Source organism: Mus caroli, unplaced genomic scaffold (genome assembly GCF_978045245.1).
Source record: "Mus caroli unplaced genomic scaffold, Mus_caroli_1 scaffold_16, whole genome shotgun sequence".
In the NCBI taxonomy this organism is placed as follows: Eukaryota; Metazoa; Chordata; class Mammalia; order Rodentia; family Muridae; genus Mus; species Mus caroli.
This window is the reverse complement of record NW_028227271.1, coordinates 23,795,511-23,809,892: the sequence shown is the minus strand read 5'-3', so window position 1 is coordinate 23,809,892 and position 14,382 is coordinate 23,795,511. Positions and strand designations below refer to the sequence as shown.

The window sequence follows — 14,382 nt, the reverse complement described above, 5'->3', positions numbered from 1 at the left end:
TATTCTTTATCGGGACTGGCCTAGGAGGAGGTGGCAGGTGAAAGGATGTCAGCCAGTCAGGGACTGGCATGTGTCTCATGAAGAGGGAGACAATTCCCCAGAAGGGCAGGGCGTGCCTCGATGGCAGAGCACTTGCCCAGCATGTCCTAGGTTCAGTTCCCATTCCTGAAAAAGAAGAAATCTCCAGGGGACGTTAGGAGATTTGAGAAGTCCACACTCGTGGGGTAGGTAATCTCTGATTGAGTTGTGTGACCCTCAAGGGGTCAGGGCCACTTGGCTGCTGGGCTCTGTCTTCATAGAAGCCATGGAGGGCAGGCAGGGTATGTGTCTCATCCCCACCGGGATGACACGCAGCTAGCAAAGCTGGCTCTGGGGTGCAGAGGGCAGCTGTGGACAATGACAGCAGAGGTGGGACCCAGGCCAGGAAGATACTTAGAGTAGTCTCGGCCTTGGTATCTCTGACTAGAGCTGGTGCTCCTCTCAAGCTGGGCAGAGCCACCCTGAAGCCTCACCTTAGCCTCAGTGAAGGCTGGTCAAGGTAGAGAGTGACAGGAAGAACTTTGCATGGAGTGGGCAGCAGCAGGGATCCCCCGAATCTCCAGGCTGCTACCGACTGAGACTCCAGGATGTAGGACCATTTTGGTTCCAGCTCCCAGGGGAAGGTGTTCAAGGTCTCGCCAGTCATGGGTGACTCAAAGCTCATTGTGTAGCCCCCTAGGTTTAAGGTGACTCTGGGAAGAAGATTAGGAGATGGTGTAGCGCCTGACATTTTAACTCTGTGAGGGTCTCATGAGAAAGACAGAGAGGTACCAATATGGGTCACAGCCAGGGAGGACTTCCTGGAAGAAACAGCACTGAGGATGAATCTTAAAGGATTAACCATAAGCCATCAGTTAGAAAGACAAGGACAAGGGAGGGGCAGGATCCAGAGCTTTCAAGAAGGATGCGTGCAAAGGATGTGGTGGACAGTCCATGGGACAAGGAGGGCTGCTTGTCGACTGAGCGCCTCAAGGACATGTCTCAGTGCAGTGGAGAGCCATGGAAGGTGTGTAAGAAGGGAACTGATGTCTGAGCAACACACTTTTTCTAGAACATGGCCAGGTGATGGCACGTGGTTCAGAGCAGAGGGAGGGGACATGACTCCAGAGTGGACATCACCTTGGCCTGGTCAAGAGCAGTAACTTCTATCTGAGCCACATGTTTACTGTTAAATGCAGGCAGTGTAGATAAGATTGGAGCTCACATGACTGGTACATAGAAAGTGCCTTGCATGCCTGCCCTGGGGAGGAACTTAGCTGACACCTGCCATCTTTGTCACCATGGAGCTAGGCTGGGATCCCTGTAGAGGTGAACTAAGACTGGACAGTCTAGGGCCACTAAGCCCAGCACTGGGCTAGAAGAGCCCTCTGTGCCTTCTAGACATGTTTTTAACCTGGACACTTGCTCTTTCACAGGGTACATGTTGGGCATCCCTGTTAGACTTCTTACTGTCTGTCATCTGTTTGACTGTCTGTCTGCTGTGATTTTTATTACGTCTCTCTTTTCCTGAAGTTCTCTTTGACATCTGTCATGTCACTTTGTCTCAGTCAAACCCCCCTTTCCTTCCTAAAATAGGATTTTATGTAGCCTAGGCTGGCCTTGAACCCAATATGTAGCCAACAATGACCTTGAATTTCTCATCCTCCTGCCACCAACCTCTGGAGTGCTGAGATTACAGGTGCATGCAACCAGGTTAATGGGATGATGGCAATTGCACCTAGGACCCCCATGCATGTTAGACAAGCAGTCTACCAACTGGGCTACATCCCAAGAGCACTGTTCCTAAGTCTATAGCAGGGCTTTTGCTCACCATCATCTGTCTCATGGTCCATCCTGGCCCCTGGCCCTGCCTCTGGCCCCTCCCCTGGCCATCCCTCCATATGCCCCCCCTCTCACCCCCCTGCCCCCCGCGCCTCCCACTTGTCTTGTCTATATTCATCTGTCTGCCTCTCTCCAGCCTGCCTCTCTCCCGGAAAAAATGCTCTTGGGAGTGATGGATGGTCCATTAGAGAAAGATTAACAGGTGTGCGCTGCCTGGAAAAACAGCTGTTGCGGGGGAGGAGGGAGGCGAGCTGCTGACCTTTCCGAAGAGCGGTGGCTAGAGCCCGGTTGGAGGGAACATGCACACATTGTGTGCAGCTGAGAGCCAGCACATGGCCAACTCAGGGCCGTCAGCCGCCATCAGCCCCTACCCTTCTCATCTTGGATTATCTGACTGGGGTGGGCTGCGTGAGCCACATCAGAGTCTCTCACACCCACGCCCTCCCAGGGCCCTGCTCCCTTTGCATTTTGAGAGTCAAATGTAATTACAGATAGAAATGGGGCCCTCTCCTTTTATCTGGGCTTGAGAGGAACCGGCAGTGGCTTTATTGGATTTCCTAGGCACTAGATGGGAAGCTGGTGTCTGGATAATTTTTTTTTCTTTCTTCTTGTTAGCCATATGGGATCAAAGTGAGACCCCTGGGGTTCTCTATTGCTCGGCAGGGGAAGGGCCGGGTGTGGAGTTAAGGTGCTGATGAGCTGGGGATGGGTTGCTGCTGTGGTACCCTCCTGTCACCCAGCTCTTACCCTGGCTGGGAGTTTGGCTCTGTCACCCTTCTCTGCTCCCCTGTGTCACCAGCTCCCTTCTTTCACTTCCTCCAGGAGGACACCTGGCTCCCCAACACTGTCCCCCAAACCACCCTCAGCTTAGTGAGTGTTAGGGAGACTCTGCCACCGAGAGGAGACATCTCTCTTGCAGGAAAATAGGCCCTGCCCAGTGCCACCTCTTGGAAGACCTGTGTGATACATTCAGGAGTGAACAAATGAACGAGTGAGTGACTGAGCTGGTTCAGGCAGGATTTCTGTGTACTGCAATGGAGTCTGCTATTCTTACTGGGTGGGTCTGCGCGAGCCAGTCCCACCACCCAGCCAGTTTCCTAACTTGTCAAACGGTCTATCAGGCTTCCAGGTCCAGGGAAGGGAGGGATAAGTTGCCGTTGTTCCTTTTTCAGGATTCAGGGAGAAGCCATTGCTGTCCCGTTGAGCATAAGCCAGACCCTTCAATGTGGGAGAGGAGAGCAGGGAGAAGAGGTTCCTTGCCTCACCCTTAGCTGGAGGCTGGGAGTCCATGAGGCTATGCACTCTGTAATGTGGATAATAAGAAGCAGCGTCAGAGGCAGGGGCCATGCCTGGAACTATTCTCTTTATCCCCATGGCAGTCTGTTTCAAAGCAGGGTTCTCCATGGTGCCACATGCAAGCTTTTGTCTGCCTCTTAAAATCCCGATGGAGACAAATTCAGAGGTAGAGGGAGGTCTATGGATGAAAAATGGGGGTCTGGGGTCACCGGCTAGTGACTCGATCTTCCTGGGGTTCTCCGAGAGCCACTGTGGGGATGTCCTGTTCCTAGGGTTGTTTCTGGCATGCAGCAGGTGCCCTGTCTTTGTCCTCCATTTCCTGGCAGTGTGTGAAAGGCTGGCACATCTGTGACATGGGTGGTATAATGTCTACTAGTGTACCAGCACCATGCTTGGGCTGCCTCACTCCCCAGTAGACACCCCTCACCCCCCACCCCCTACCCCGGTCCTCGCAGGGTCTAAAGGTAGCACAGTTGTGAAGTCCTGTAGACCATGGTGCAAGTCTAAGGGACTCACCAGGGTCTCTCGTTCTCTGTCCCCACCTCCCACAGCCAGAGGAACTGACCAACATCCTGGAGATCTGCAACGTGGTCTTCACCAGCATGTTTGCCCTGGAGATGATTCTGAAGCTGGCTGCCTTTGGGCTCTTTGACTACCTGCGGAACCCTTACAACATCTTCGACAGCATCATTGTCATCATCAGGTAACAGCACTGCCACCCCGGAGCTGGGGGGCAGGATGAGGGCTTCAACCCCGAGCGGCAGGGGAAGCCTCGGAGTGACAAAGGAATCCATTACCGTCAGGCAGTTATCAAAATACTGAATAAACTGGTGATTTAGTAATATCTGCTTCTGCATGAATGTGCTCAGTCGAGGAGGGAGTGAGTCTGAGGCCACCGGAGTTGCAGGCGGGGGTTGGAAACACAGAAATAGCTATGTAACACGAAGACATCAGCTATTTTGATTGCCCATGAAGTCATGGCTATGGCTGCTTCTCTGGTTTGTTGTTTACATTCATGATCAAAAGAAGTGTTCGAGCTCAAAAAGAAGTTAGTGACATTGAGATTTGTGAGACTAGACAAACTGTAATCCCCTCGCTCTCCTCCTTTACGTGCGCGTGCACACGCATGCGTGACCGTAGGCCAGAGGGTAATTTGGCAGGAGTCGCTCCTACTGTGTGGGTTCTGACGATTGAACTCAGGTCATCAGGCTTGGTGGCAAGCTCTCTACCTGCTGAGTCATCTCACCAACGCTAGCCACGGGCTTCTTAATGCCGGGTCCATGGGCTCATGGCTGAGAAACCCCATTTTAGGGGCTGCTGTGAAGTAGCGCCCAAAGCCATTTGTTAGATGGATGGATGATGTAAGCTGTCTCCGTTCTCCTTACTCTCTCTGCTTCTTCCATCTTCCCGTCCCCTTGCCCCCCCCCCACCTACCCTTTCTGCCTCCCCCATACTGGCTGCAGCATCTGGGAAATCGTGGGGCAGGCTGACGGTGGCCTGTCCGTGCTGCGCACCTTCCGGCTGCTGCGGGTGCTGAAGCTGGTGCGCTTCATGCCGGCGCTGCGGCGCCAGCTCGTGGTGCTCATGAAGACCATGGACAACGTGGCCACCTTCTGCATGCTGCTCATGCTCTTCATCTTCATCTTCAGGTGAGCCCCACCCACCTGCTGGAGGGCTGCAGGTGTGAGCCCCGGGCACGGTGACTGGTGGAAGAATCTAGAGACAAAGTTGCCAGGATCTGGCTATGAATCCCTGCATCAACCTCCAACCCCATGACTCCGGGAAAGTCCATCCTCCCGGCCTTGGCATTCCCCTCTATTTAATATGGACTTGAGATTTCCCTCTGTCCTGGTACTGGGTGGTCTTGGGAGAAGCAGAGAGCTGAGTGTGATGCGTCCCTTGAGCTACCTCCTTCCTCTTCCTAGCATCCTTGGGATGCATATCTTTGGCTGCAAATTCAGCCTCCGCACGGACACTGGAGACACAGTCCCTGACAGGAAGAACTTCGATTCCTTACTGTGGGCCATCGTCACCGTGTTTCAGGTGAGTAGCAGCTGACAGCTCATGGATTTCAGCGGGGGAGACATCTAGATAGCAGGTCTGGGGAGGCGCTGAGGCTGATGGGAGGGCTGTGCTTGGGAGGGCTGGGCCTGGGCCTGGACCAGGGCTGAACTGCATCCTTCTCAACAGATCCTCACTCAGGAGGACTGGAACGTTGTCCTGTACAATGGCATGGCCTCCACCACCCCCTGGGCCTCCCTCTATTTTGTTGCCCTCATGACCTTTGGCAATTATGTTCTCTTCAATCTCCTGGTGGCTATCCTGGTCGAGGGCTTCCAGGCTGAGGTAAGTATAACCCTGGGCTAGTTGCTGGGCAGGAGGCAGGGAGCCTGGCAGGAGGATAGTATAGCTGGAAACTTCCCAGAGTAGAGCTGCCAATGAGGCATGGGCTTCCCATTCCAGGTAGCATACAAGCAGAGGGTCCCTCCCCACCCCCGCCCCAGGAACCTTTTCTCTATCTCAGATTCTAAAGCCTCCGAGATCAGGGCTTCCAGAGCCCGCTTCTTCCTCCGTACAGTTGGGCATTGAGGAGTGCTGGAAATCAAGGAGACTGGGTTTTGTGGCCAAATTCCTCGTTAGCCTCTCACGTCTCTGTTTCTAACCCCGTTTCCCCACCCGTAAAAGGAGGATGGAAAGGGCCATAGAAAAATCCCAAGGGCGGGCTAGGAAAAGGCAGAGCTGACCTCTCCTAATGCGAACTGATCTCCCAGGGTGACGCTAATCGCTCCTACTCAGATGAGGACCAGAGCTCATCCAACTTGGAGGAGCTTGATAAGCTCCCAGAGGGCCTGGACAGCAGCAGAGGTAAACACACCCACACTTTCCACTCAGGGTCGGGAACTCTCTGTGGATTCCCAGGTGGCACAATGGCTTCCCCATGAAGCCTAGGCCCAGGGACCCAGGGACTGCTACTTGTCTGGTTTTATTTATTTATTTATTTATTTATTTATTTATTTATTTATTTATTTTTTAACAATTATATCTGAAAGAGATGCTTGGTCTCAGACACAGACAATCATGGACCTGCCCAGTTCCCTTAGAAACCCGTCTGCTTCCCTTTCTACACAGGGCTCTGAGTTACGGCCACAGTGTCTTTGGATGTGGCCTGGGTTCAGGTCATGCCTGATACCACTAGGTAGCCTTTTCCAACCAAGCCCAGTGTCCACGGTAACCCAAGAGGACAGTCCCTGTTAAGCATGGGGGTGAGGTGCTCCAGCACGGTGGAGGTCTAGGCTGGTCCCAGAACAGAAGGGAAGGGTCATGAAAAGATAAATAACAGCCTTACAGGCAGGAAGGAAGGGGGCACATGACGTAAGTGCCAGCCTTCAGGATTTCCTGGTAGAGGACATCGCACCAGAAAAGCTCTCCATCTATATACAACTACTTCTGATTATTTTATGGCTTCCTCTGATCTTCTGTCTGTTTGTTGTCTTCATCTCACACCTCTAGATCTCAAGCTCTGCCCAATACCCATGACACCCAATGGACACCTGGACCCTAGCCTCCCTCTGGGTGGACATCTGGGTCCTGCTGGTGCCATGGGTGCTGCCCCCCGCCTCTCACTGCAGCCAGACCCAGTGCTGGTGGCCCTAGAATCCCGGAAAAGCAGTGTCATGTCACTGGGCAGGATGAGCTATGATCAGCGATCCTTGGTGAGTCCTGTGATAGATGCTCGCTGCTGGAGGTTGGGGGCGAGGGGGGGCGTGGCACTGAAAGACTGTGGCACCAGGTGCCCTGATAAGGGTACCACACTAGTCTGAACCAGGCAGGGGTCTGTGTTAGTGACAATCCTAGGTGCTCTGTGCTAGAACAGGTCTTTGTAGCTGGAATGCAAGTGTGGGGTCTGGTAGAGAGCCCTGGGATTTCATCTTGGCAACAGTGTATAGACTTTGGGGGCGAGGCCAACTAGAGCTTTAATGTGGCTCTGAGCTGCGTAAAAGCGAGCAAATTATCACCTATCCCCGAGCCTTGGTTTCCTTACCTGTAAAGCTGACCCTTATTTGCTATATGTTTTTCTCAAGAGACTAAGGGGCCTTAGTTTGAGAATGGATGGGCTCACTCTACCATGGTGTTCCAGATGTCTGGGTCTTGGTGCTAGATTATCGTGTGGGTGGCTGCTGATCCAAGTCCGGGTGTTTCCGCAGTCCAGCTCCCGGAGCTCCTACTATGGGCCCTGGGGCCGCAGCGGGACCTGGGCCAGCCGCCGCTCCAGCTGGAACAGCTTGAAACACAAGCCACCCTCAGCTGAGCACGAGTCCCTGCTCTCCGGGGAGCGTGGTGGTAGCTGCGTCAGGGCCTGTGAAGGCGCCCGGGAGGATGCGCCACCTCGCGCTGCACCCCTGCATGCCCCGCACACCCACCATGCGCACCATGGACCCCACTTGGCACACCGTCACCGCCACCACCGTCGGACACTGTCCCTCGATACCAGGGACTCTGTTGACCTGGCAGAGCTGGTGCCCGTGGTGGGTGCCCACTCGCGGGCTGCTTGGAGGGCGGCGGGCCAGGCCCCTGGACACGAGGACTGCAATGGCAGAATGCCCAACATAGCCAAGGATGTCTTCACCAAGATGGACGACCGCCGCGACCGTGGGGAGGACGAGGAGGAGATCGACTACGTGAGTAGGGATTGCCTGGAACACCGGAGAAGCTGTAGTCTATAGGATCCAAGGGACTTGGCTTTGGGTGGTCCAGGCGTGGTGGGTGGGGCCGAGGGCGGGGCCAGAACTGTCCACATCTGACTTTGCCACCAATCCTTCCTTGTTGGAGGCTGGGAGAGAGGTCGGAGTTCATTCTGTGCCCCCAGTTTGTTGGCTGGCAGAGTGGGAAGAGATGGGCTGCTTTGCGCAGCACTAACCCCAGGGCCGGGTTCTTTGCCTTGCCAGACCCTGTGTTTCCGCGTCCGCAAGATGATTGATGTGTACAAGCCTGACTGGTGCGAAGTCCGCGAGGACTGGTCGGTCTACCTCTTCTCCCCTGAGAACAAGTGAGTAGTGGCTGTCTGGGAGTGAGGGCCGGAGGAGGAGGAGGAGGAGGAGGAGGAGGAGGGTGATATGTCTAGGAGGGAGAGTTCTCTACCAAGCTGGGCAGGACACCTTCATATGACAGAGAGAGGGTCTCCAAGGGAAGGGGTGGGTCTAGATGTTCCTCTAGAGCTTCCCTGAGCATCTTTCTTGTTTTTAAGCTGACCCCCCCCCCCCAACCTCATGCTAGGAACAAGGCTGGACAGATCCACAGGCAGCCTGAAAGCTCAGATGGAGTCCTTTCCGTCAGAAGGCTTCTAGGAGGATCCTTTGGTGTTGGTGTTGAAGGCAGATGGCTGACCTCATTACCTAGGTGTATGGTTGGGGAGGAGGCTCCAGTTGGGTGCCTTAGGCAGATGGTGAATGGCTATAGGAAGGGAGAGAGAGAGAGATCCCTTCCTTTAAGCCATTCTGGTCCCTGAGTGTGTACTGTGGTCCTGTCTTCCTTCTGGTCAGAGTGGGAGGCAAACTGACCCTCCCGGGGGTTCCTTGACTTCCACACAGGTTCCGGATCCTGTGTCAGACCATTATTGCTCACAAGCTTTTTGACTACGTGGTCTTGGCCTTCATCTTCCTCAACTGTATCACCATTGCTCTGGAGAGGCCCCAGATTGAAGCTGGTAGCACTGTGAGTGGTTATAGCCCCGAGGCTGGGCAGAGGGCCAGATAATAACAATGGTGGGGGAGCCCAGGGACAACTCAGCCAAGCCAGACACACTTAGCATGCAGAGAGAGGGAGGGGGAGGGGAGGGGGAGAACACAAAGCAGGGGGCTTGCCTGTGGGAGGGGAAGGCCACTAGATCTGAGAAATGGTGTCCGTAGTGGCTGCCCCTGACTGAAGCAGAGGCCAACAAGGCTCATGAGCAGTTGTGGAAGGCTTGGACTCAGGGCTTCTCCCACTCTTTCAGGAGCGCATCTTCCTCACGGTGTCTAACTACATCTTCACAGCCATCTTTGTGGGCGAGATGACACTGAAGGTTGTTCTGGGCCCCACCAGGGTCTTTCTCACCCCCACCTGGAGCCCCTGGTCTAGGCCTCACCTTTCCTGCTGGCCTGGCCCTCTGGAATATTCCATAGGTCCCAGAGGTCCACTCCTGATGGGCTCTAGACCCTGGCCAGAGCTTCTGGGACTAGAGGGGATCAGGGACTCCCTCTTCTCCAATCACCAAGCCCAACTAGAAAGGCACATTGGGGTGGAAACATTGCCCTGGGATGCTTCCCAGTGTGGGTGGCTCTGGGTTGAGGTCTCATGGTCATGCTATGAGACCATAGCTTGCAGACTTCTCTGGGCCCAGATCCCTGCCTAATCACCAGCCCTCAGAAGAACCGTTGTGAGCCATACCTCATCCATCACTTCTTTACCTCCCTTTGTCCTGTCCCTGGGGGGAGTCGTCTGGCCTTATCCCCCTCCCAAGGCTTGACCCTAACCCCACCCCCAGGTGGTCTCTCTGGGCCTGTACTTCGGTGAGCAAGCGTACTTGCGTAGCAGCTGGAACGTCCTGGATGGTTTCCTGGTCTTTGTGTCCATCATCGATATCGTGGTATCCGTGGCCTCTGCGGGGGGAGCCAAGATCCTGGGGGTCCTCCGGGTCCTGCGGCTCCTGCGTACCTTACGTCCTTTGAGGTGTGGGCCCTGCCCTAGTCAGTGCATGGTGATGGGGTGGGAGAGGCGCATCTCTGCACTGAATATGGTGCATGGTACCCAGCATACCTTGCTGCAGGGAGGAGGAGCCAAAGAGCCTAGGGCAAGGGGTAAAATTGCCTCCACTGCGTTCCCTCCTCTGTGTTCTGGGCTGCTCACTGCCATCTCTGGGCGCCATCTCTTGGGTGTGGGCTGCACTCTGTGGGGATTGGTTGAGAGAGGTCACGTGCCCTTCTGTGTATTGATTTAGGTAGAGATTGGTGCTTAGCCCCTGTCCTAGCTAACCTGGCTACAGCATCTTCGTTTCCTGTTGTAACCTCCCTGCCTTACAACACCCCCCCCCCCAGGCCTGGTGACCGTGGGCTGAGTTGGGGCTGTGGCTCACGGTACCCTGGCCTCTCTTGCCTGTCCGCAGGGTCATTAGCCGGGCCCCTGGGCTGAAGCTGGTGGTAGAGACACTTATCTCCTCCCTCAAGCCCATCGGGAACATTGTCCTCATCTGCTGCGCCTTCTTCATCATCTTTGGCATCCTGGGGGTGCAGGTGAGGGGTGCCCAGCCTACGGCAACCCACCCGAGTGCACTAACCTGGGGACCTGGGTGGAGCCAAGCTGGGTTGACAGAGCAAGGGGCAGGTCGTGTGGGTCAATTCCTGGTGCTTTTCTCCTCTGATTGTGCCCTCTTTACCCCAAGCACCACCTTTCCCTCCTTTCCCACAGCTTTTCAAAGGCAAGTTCTATCACTGTCTGGGAGTGGACACCCGAAACATCACCAACCGATCAGACTGCGTGGCCGCCAACTACCGCTGGGTGCATCACAAATACAACTTTGATAACCTGGGCCAGGTGAGCCTTTCTAGGGTCACAAGGGTCACAAACCTGGCTCCAGTCCTGCTCTGTCAGGACAGACACTTCCCATCCTGTAAAGTGGATATGGATGGAGCACTGCTCACAGGAGAAGCAAGGCTGAGGCTCTGAGTGCCATCTGCCAGCACATGAAACTTAACAGGTACTTCACAAAGCACTGCTTCTGACTTCCTACCCAAGGGACAGTAATGGGAGTTTTAGAGCCATCCACACCTGGGTGTATACTCCAGCTTTTCTTTTTTTTCTTCTTTATTTTCCTTTCCTTTTCTATCTTTCCTTTCTCTCTCTCTCTCTCTCTCTCTCCCTTCCTTCCTTCCTTCCTTCCTTTCCTTCCTTCCTTTCCTTCCCTTCTTTCCTCCCTCCCTCCCTTCCTCCCTCCCTCCCTCCCTTCCTCCCTCCCTCCCTCCCTCCCTCCCTTCCTCCCTTCCTCCCTTCCTCCCTTCCTCCCTTCCTCCCTTCCTCCCTTCCTTCCTTCCTTCCTTCCTTCCTTCCTTCCTTCCTTCCTTCCTTCCTTTCTTTTTTAGTAGCAGTATTTCTTTAAGTCTCAGTTTCTTCCTCCATCAAATGGGAATATGACAGCCCAGTAGGCAAGATCTAGTCTGGGGAAGGGGCCTTGCCCTGGTGGCTTTTCTTTCCCAACACTTCAGTCAGCATGCAGGTTCCTGCTTGGTCTTTGATCCTGTCTGCTGGGCACCTGATGCATTTGCATAGCTTTCCAGGGAAAAGCTGCCTCCAAAGGGCTTCCTTTCCCTATCCCCACAAAAGCCTCCAGGCAGCTGTTTGCAGAGAGGGGACTTTCTTTTCCCCCAGGATATGATGCAAGAAGAGGCAGGGTCCAGGCTGGTGGCCCCTCACTGGTGGCCGGTGGTAGATTTCCTGGAGCTCACTCTCAGGTCCACACACACTCTCACACCTGAGTTAACAGCAGGGGCTGAGTGGAGACCCAGGGCTCCTGGGTCAGGGTGCAGGAGTTCATGGGCCTCCTGCTGGGCATCTTTCAGTTACTGCTAGAACTGAGATGGTAACTCAGGACTCTGGCTCCACTTCTTCTATCCCCACAACAGCAGCCCCAGGGCTCCCAACAGGCACACAGTAGGTCCTCAGAGAGGCCTCATCAGATCTACTACTCAGGAAGACCTCTTTGTCTTGGTCTCCTAAAGGCAGAACAGTGGAGGTCTGATGAGCCCACATCTCTTACGCCTACCCTCTTCCTTTGTCTTCCAGGCTTTGATGTCCCTCTTTGTCTTGGCCTCCAAGGATGGCTGGGTGAACATCATGTATAATGGATTGGATGCTGTTGCTGTGGACCAGCAGGTGGGCATGACTGGGGGCCACAGCAGATGCAGATGGTGGGGAGGGACCTGGAAGTCACCTCTGGTTCTTGGTCTCCCAGAATCAACCTGGTTCGACCTGGGGCTAAGGGTGATCTGAGGAGGTCAGGGGTGATGAGTATTCTTGTATGCATTTCTCTACTCCTTGTTTGCCTGTCCCCCATTCCTAGGGATGGACTCCACCCACTACTCAGAGCTTGGCTGCCTCCTTGTCACTTTGGTTTCTGCTTTGTTTCTGGATGGATGATTAAATGGGAATGTGGATAAGCGGCAGGTTGAGTGGATGGTAGATGGGTGGAAGGTTGTGTAGAGGGATGGAGAAATGAATTAAGTGGACAGGTGGGTGGGTGAATGGTTGGATAGATGGGTATAGGTGTGGGTGGGAAGATAGATAGATAGACAGACAGACAGACAGACAGACAGTCAGATAGATAGATAGATAGATGCATAGATGAGTACATAAGTGAGTGAATAGATATATTGATAGATTGATGAATAGATGATAGATAGATAGATAGATGAATAGATGATAGATAGATAGATGAATAGATAGATAGGTAGATAGATGGATAGACAGACAGGTGAATGTGTGGGTGAGTAGATAGATGATAGGGTTTATGGATGGAGAGATGTGTGGGTGGCTAGATAAATGGATAAGTGGGTGGGATGATGGGTAGATATAAATAGGTTGGATAGATAGTGGGTGAATGGATGGCGGATGGATAGGTGAGTGAGTAGATGGATTGGTAAGTGAGTGGGTAGATGGATGGATGGATAGATGGATGAGTAGATGGATGGGTGAGGAGTGGGTAGATGAATGGATGGATGGATGGATGGATGGATTGATGGATGGGTGAGTAGATGGATAGGTGAGTGAGTGGGTAGATGGATGGATGGATGGATGGGTGATAAGATGGGTTGGGTAGATAGTGAATAGATAAATGCTTCCATGGTTGAATGATGGGTTAAGTCACTGAGAAGACAGCAGACCAATGTGTCCAGGAGACGACCAGAGAAGCAGGAAAGGAGAGGGCAGGGAAGTAAGGCTGATCTCCTTACTCCAGTCAGGCCCAGGCTGAACAGTTCCCATATTGCCCAGGCTAGACAGTTCCCATTTGCTGTGTTGTTCCCACCGTAGGCTTCAGAGGCAGGTTGTTCTAACTCCCCCATTACTCCACCAAGGCATGGTGAGATCAAATGCCTGTGACCTTGCTGTGTAGACCAGCCTCCTCAGCCCTCACTCTGCCTCCCCCGCAGCCGGTGACAAACCACAACCCCTGGATGCTGCTGTACTTCATCTCCTTCCTGCTCATTGTCAGCTTCTTCGTGCTCAACATGTTTGTGGGCGTGGTCGTGGAGAACTTCCACAAGTGCCGGCAGCATCAGGAGGCTGAGGAGGCACGGCGGCGCGAGGAGAAACGGCTACGGCGCCTGGAAAAGAAGCGCCGTAGTGAGCAGATGGTGGATGCTGGGATGGGCAGGGTCTCTACCCACCAATGTGCCTCCTGGGCGGTGCCCTGGGGGTGGGTCTGATCCAGGCCCACTAGGTCTTTGGAACTGGAAGAGAGCAAAAAATTTAATCCATCCGTTGCCCATGGCTCAGCTCCTTTCCCCAGCATCTGCATGTCCAGGTGACCTGAGCCCATCAGTAATGATGCCACTGGCCAGCCTGGGTAAAGCCTAAGGGCTTTGGTGCAGGCAGAGACAAAGGTAGACTTTCCTGTGGGCACCAATGAGCGGGGACTTTTAGAACACACCCGCCCCTTATGTTCTTCCTTGTGAAAGTAGTTGTAGTTTTGGGGTCAATCATCTACCCCTGGATGGTCAGCCCTAGGACCCCCATCTCTGCCTATCAGACCTTGTCATGGGCCTCTTTAGGGGGTGTTTGAGAATAATGTGTGTCCTAACATCCACCCTACCTAGCTCCCTACTACCAATATTTCAGGGATTTCCTCACAGTGTCCTACCTAGCACTGGGAGAGGAACGCTCTCATCCAGGACCTGGTGCGGGCTAGCATGCTCCTCCCTTGTTTCCTCCCTACCCACAGCCTCTCTCCCCTTTGTGTTCTTCTCTTTGCTTGGTCCAATCCTGTATGGCATGTGCCACTCTCCCATGCTCCCTACAGAGGCTCAGAGGCTGCCCTACTATGCCACCTACTGTCCCACAAGGCTGCTCATCCACTCCATGTGCACTAGCCACTACCTGGACATCTTCATCACCTTCATCATCTGCCTCAACGTGGTCACCATGTCCCTGGAGCACTACAACCAGCCTACAGTGAGTCTTGGGGTCACGGTCTTGTCT

General features: G+C 54.0%; 1 protein-coding gene across 3 annotated transcripts in view; it reads left to right on the top strand.

Annotated features, from left to right (window-relative positions):
* The window catches only part of Cacna1i (calcium voltage-gated channel subunit alpha1 I), a 110,447-nt gene that overhangs the window by 76,909 nt on the left and 19,156 nt on the right, over window positions 1-14,382 (top strand). For all 3 annotated transcript variants that reach the window (XM_029470056.1, XM_021182805.2, XM_085831343.1), the window contains 16 exons: window positions 3,708-3,859; window positions 4,620-4,805; window positions 5,082-5,199; window positions 5,347-5,502; window positions 5,928-6,021; window positions 6,667-6,869; window positions 7,362-7,835; window positions 8,103-8,203; window positions 8,745-8,868; window positions 9,149-9,217; window positions 9,680-9,864; window positions 10,298-10,424; window positions 10,600-10,725; window positions 11,971-12,060; window positions 13,335-13,527; window positions 14,204-14,355. In XM_029470056.1, coding sequence (XP_029325916.1) covers window positions 3,708-3,859; window positions 4,620-4,805; window positions 5,082-5,199; window positions 5,347-5,502; window positions 5,928-6,021; window positions 6,667-6,869; window positions 7,362-7,835; window positions 8,103-8,203; window positions 8,745-8,868; window positions 9,149-9,217; window positions 9,680-9,864; window positions 10,298-10,424; window positions 10,600-10,725; window positions 11,971-12,060; window positions 13,335-13,527; window positions 14,204-14,355 — 2,550 coding nt within the window. The remainder of the gene's footprint in view (window positions 1-3,707; window positions 3,860-4,619; window positions 4,806-5,081; window positions 5,200-5,346; window positions 5,503-5,927; window positions 6,022-6,666; window positions 6,870-7,361; window positions 7,836-8,102; window positions 8,204-8,744; window positions 8,869-9,148; window positions 9,218-9,679; window positions 9,865-10,297; window positions 10,425-10,599; window positions 10,726-11,970; window positions 12,061-13,334; window positions 13,528-14,203; window positions 14,356-14,382) is intronic.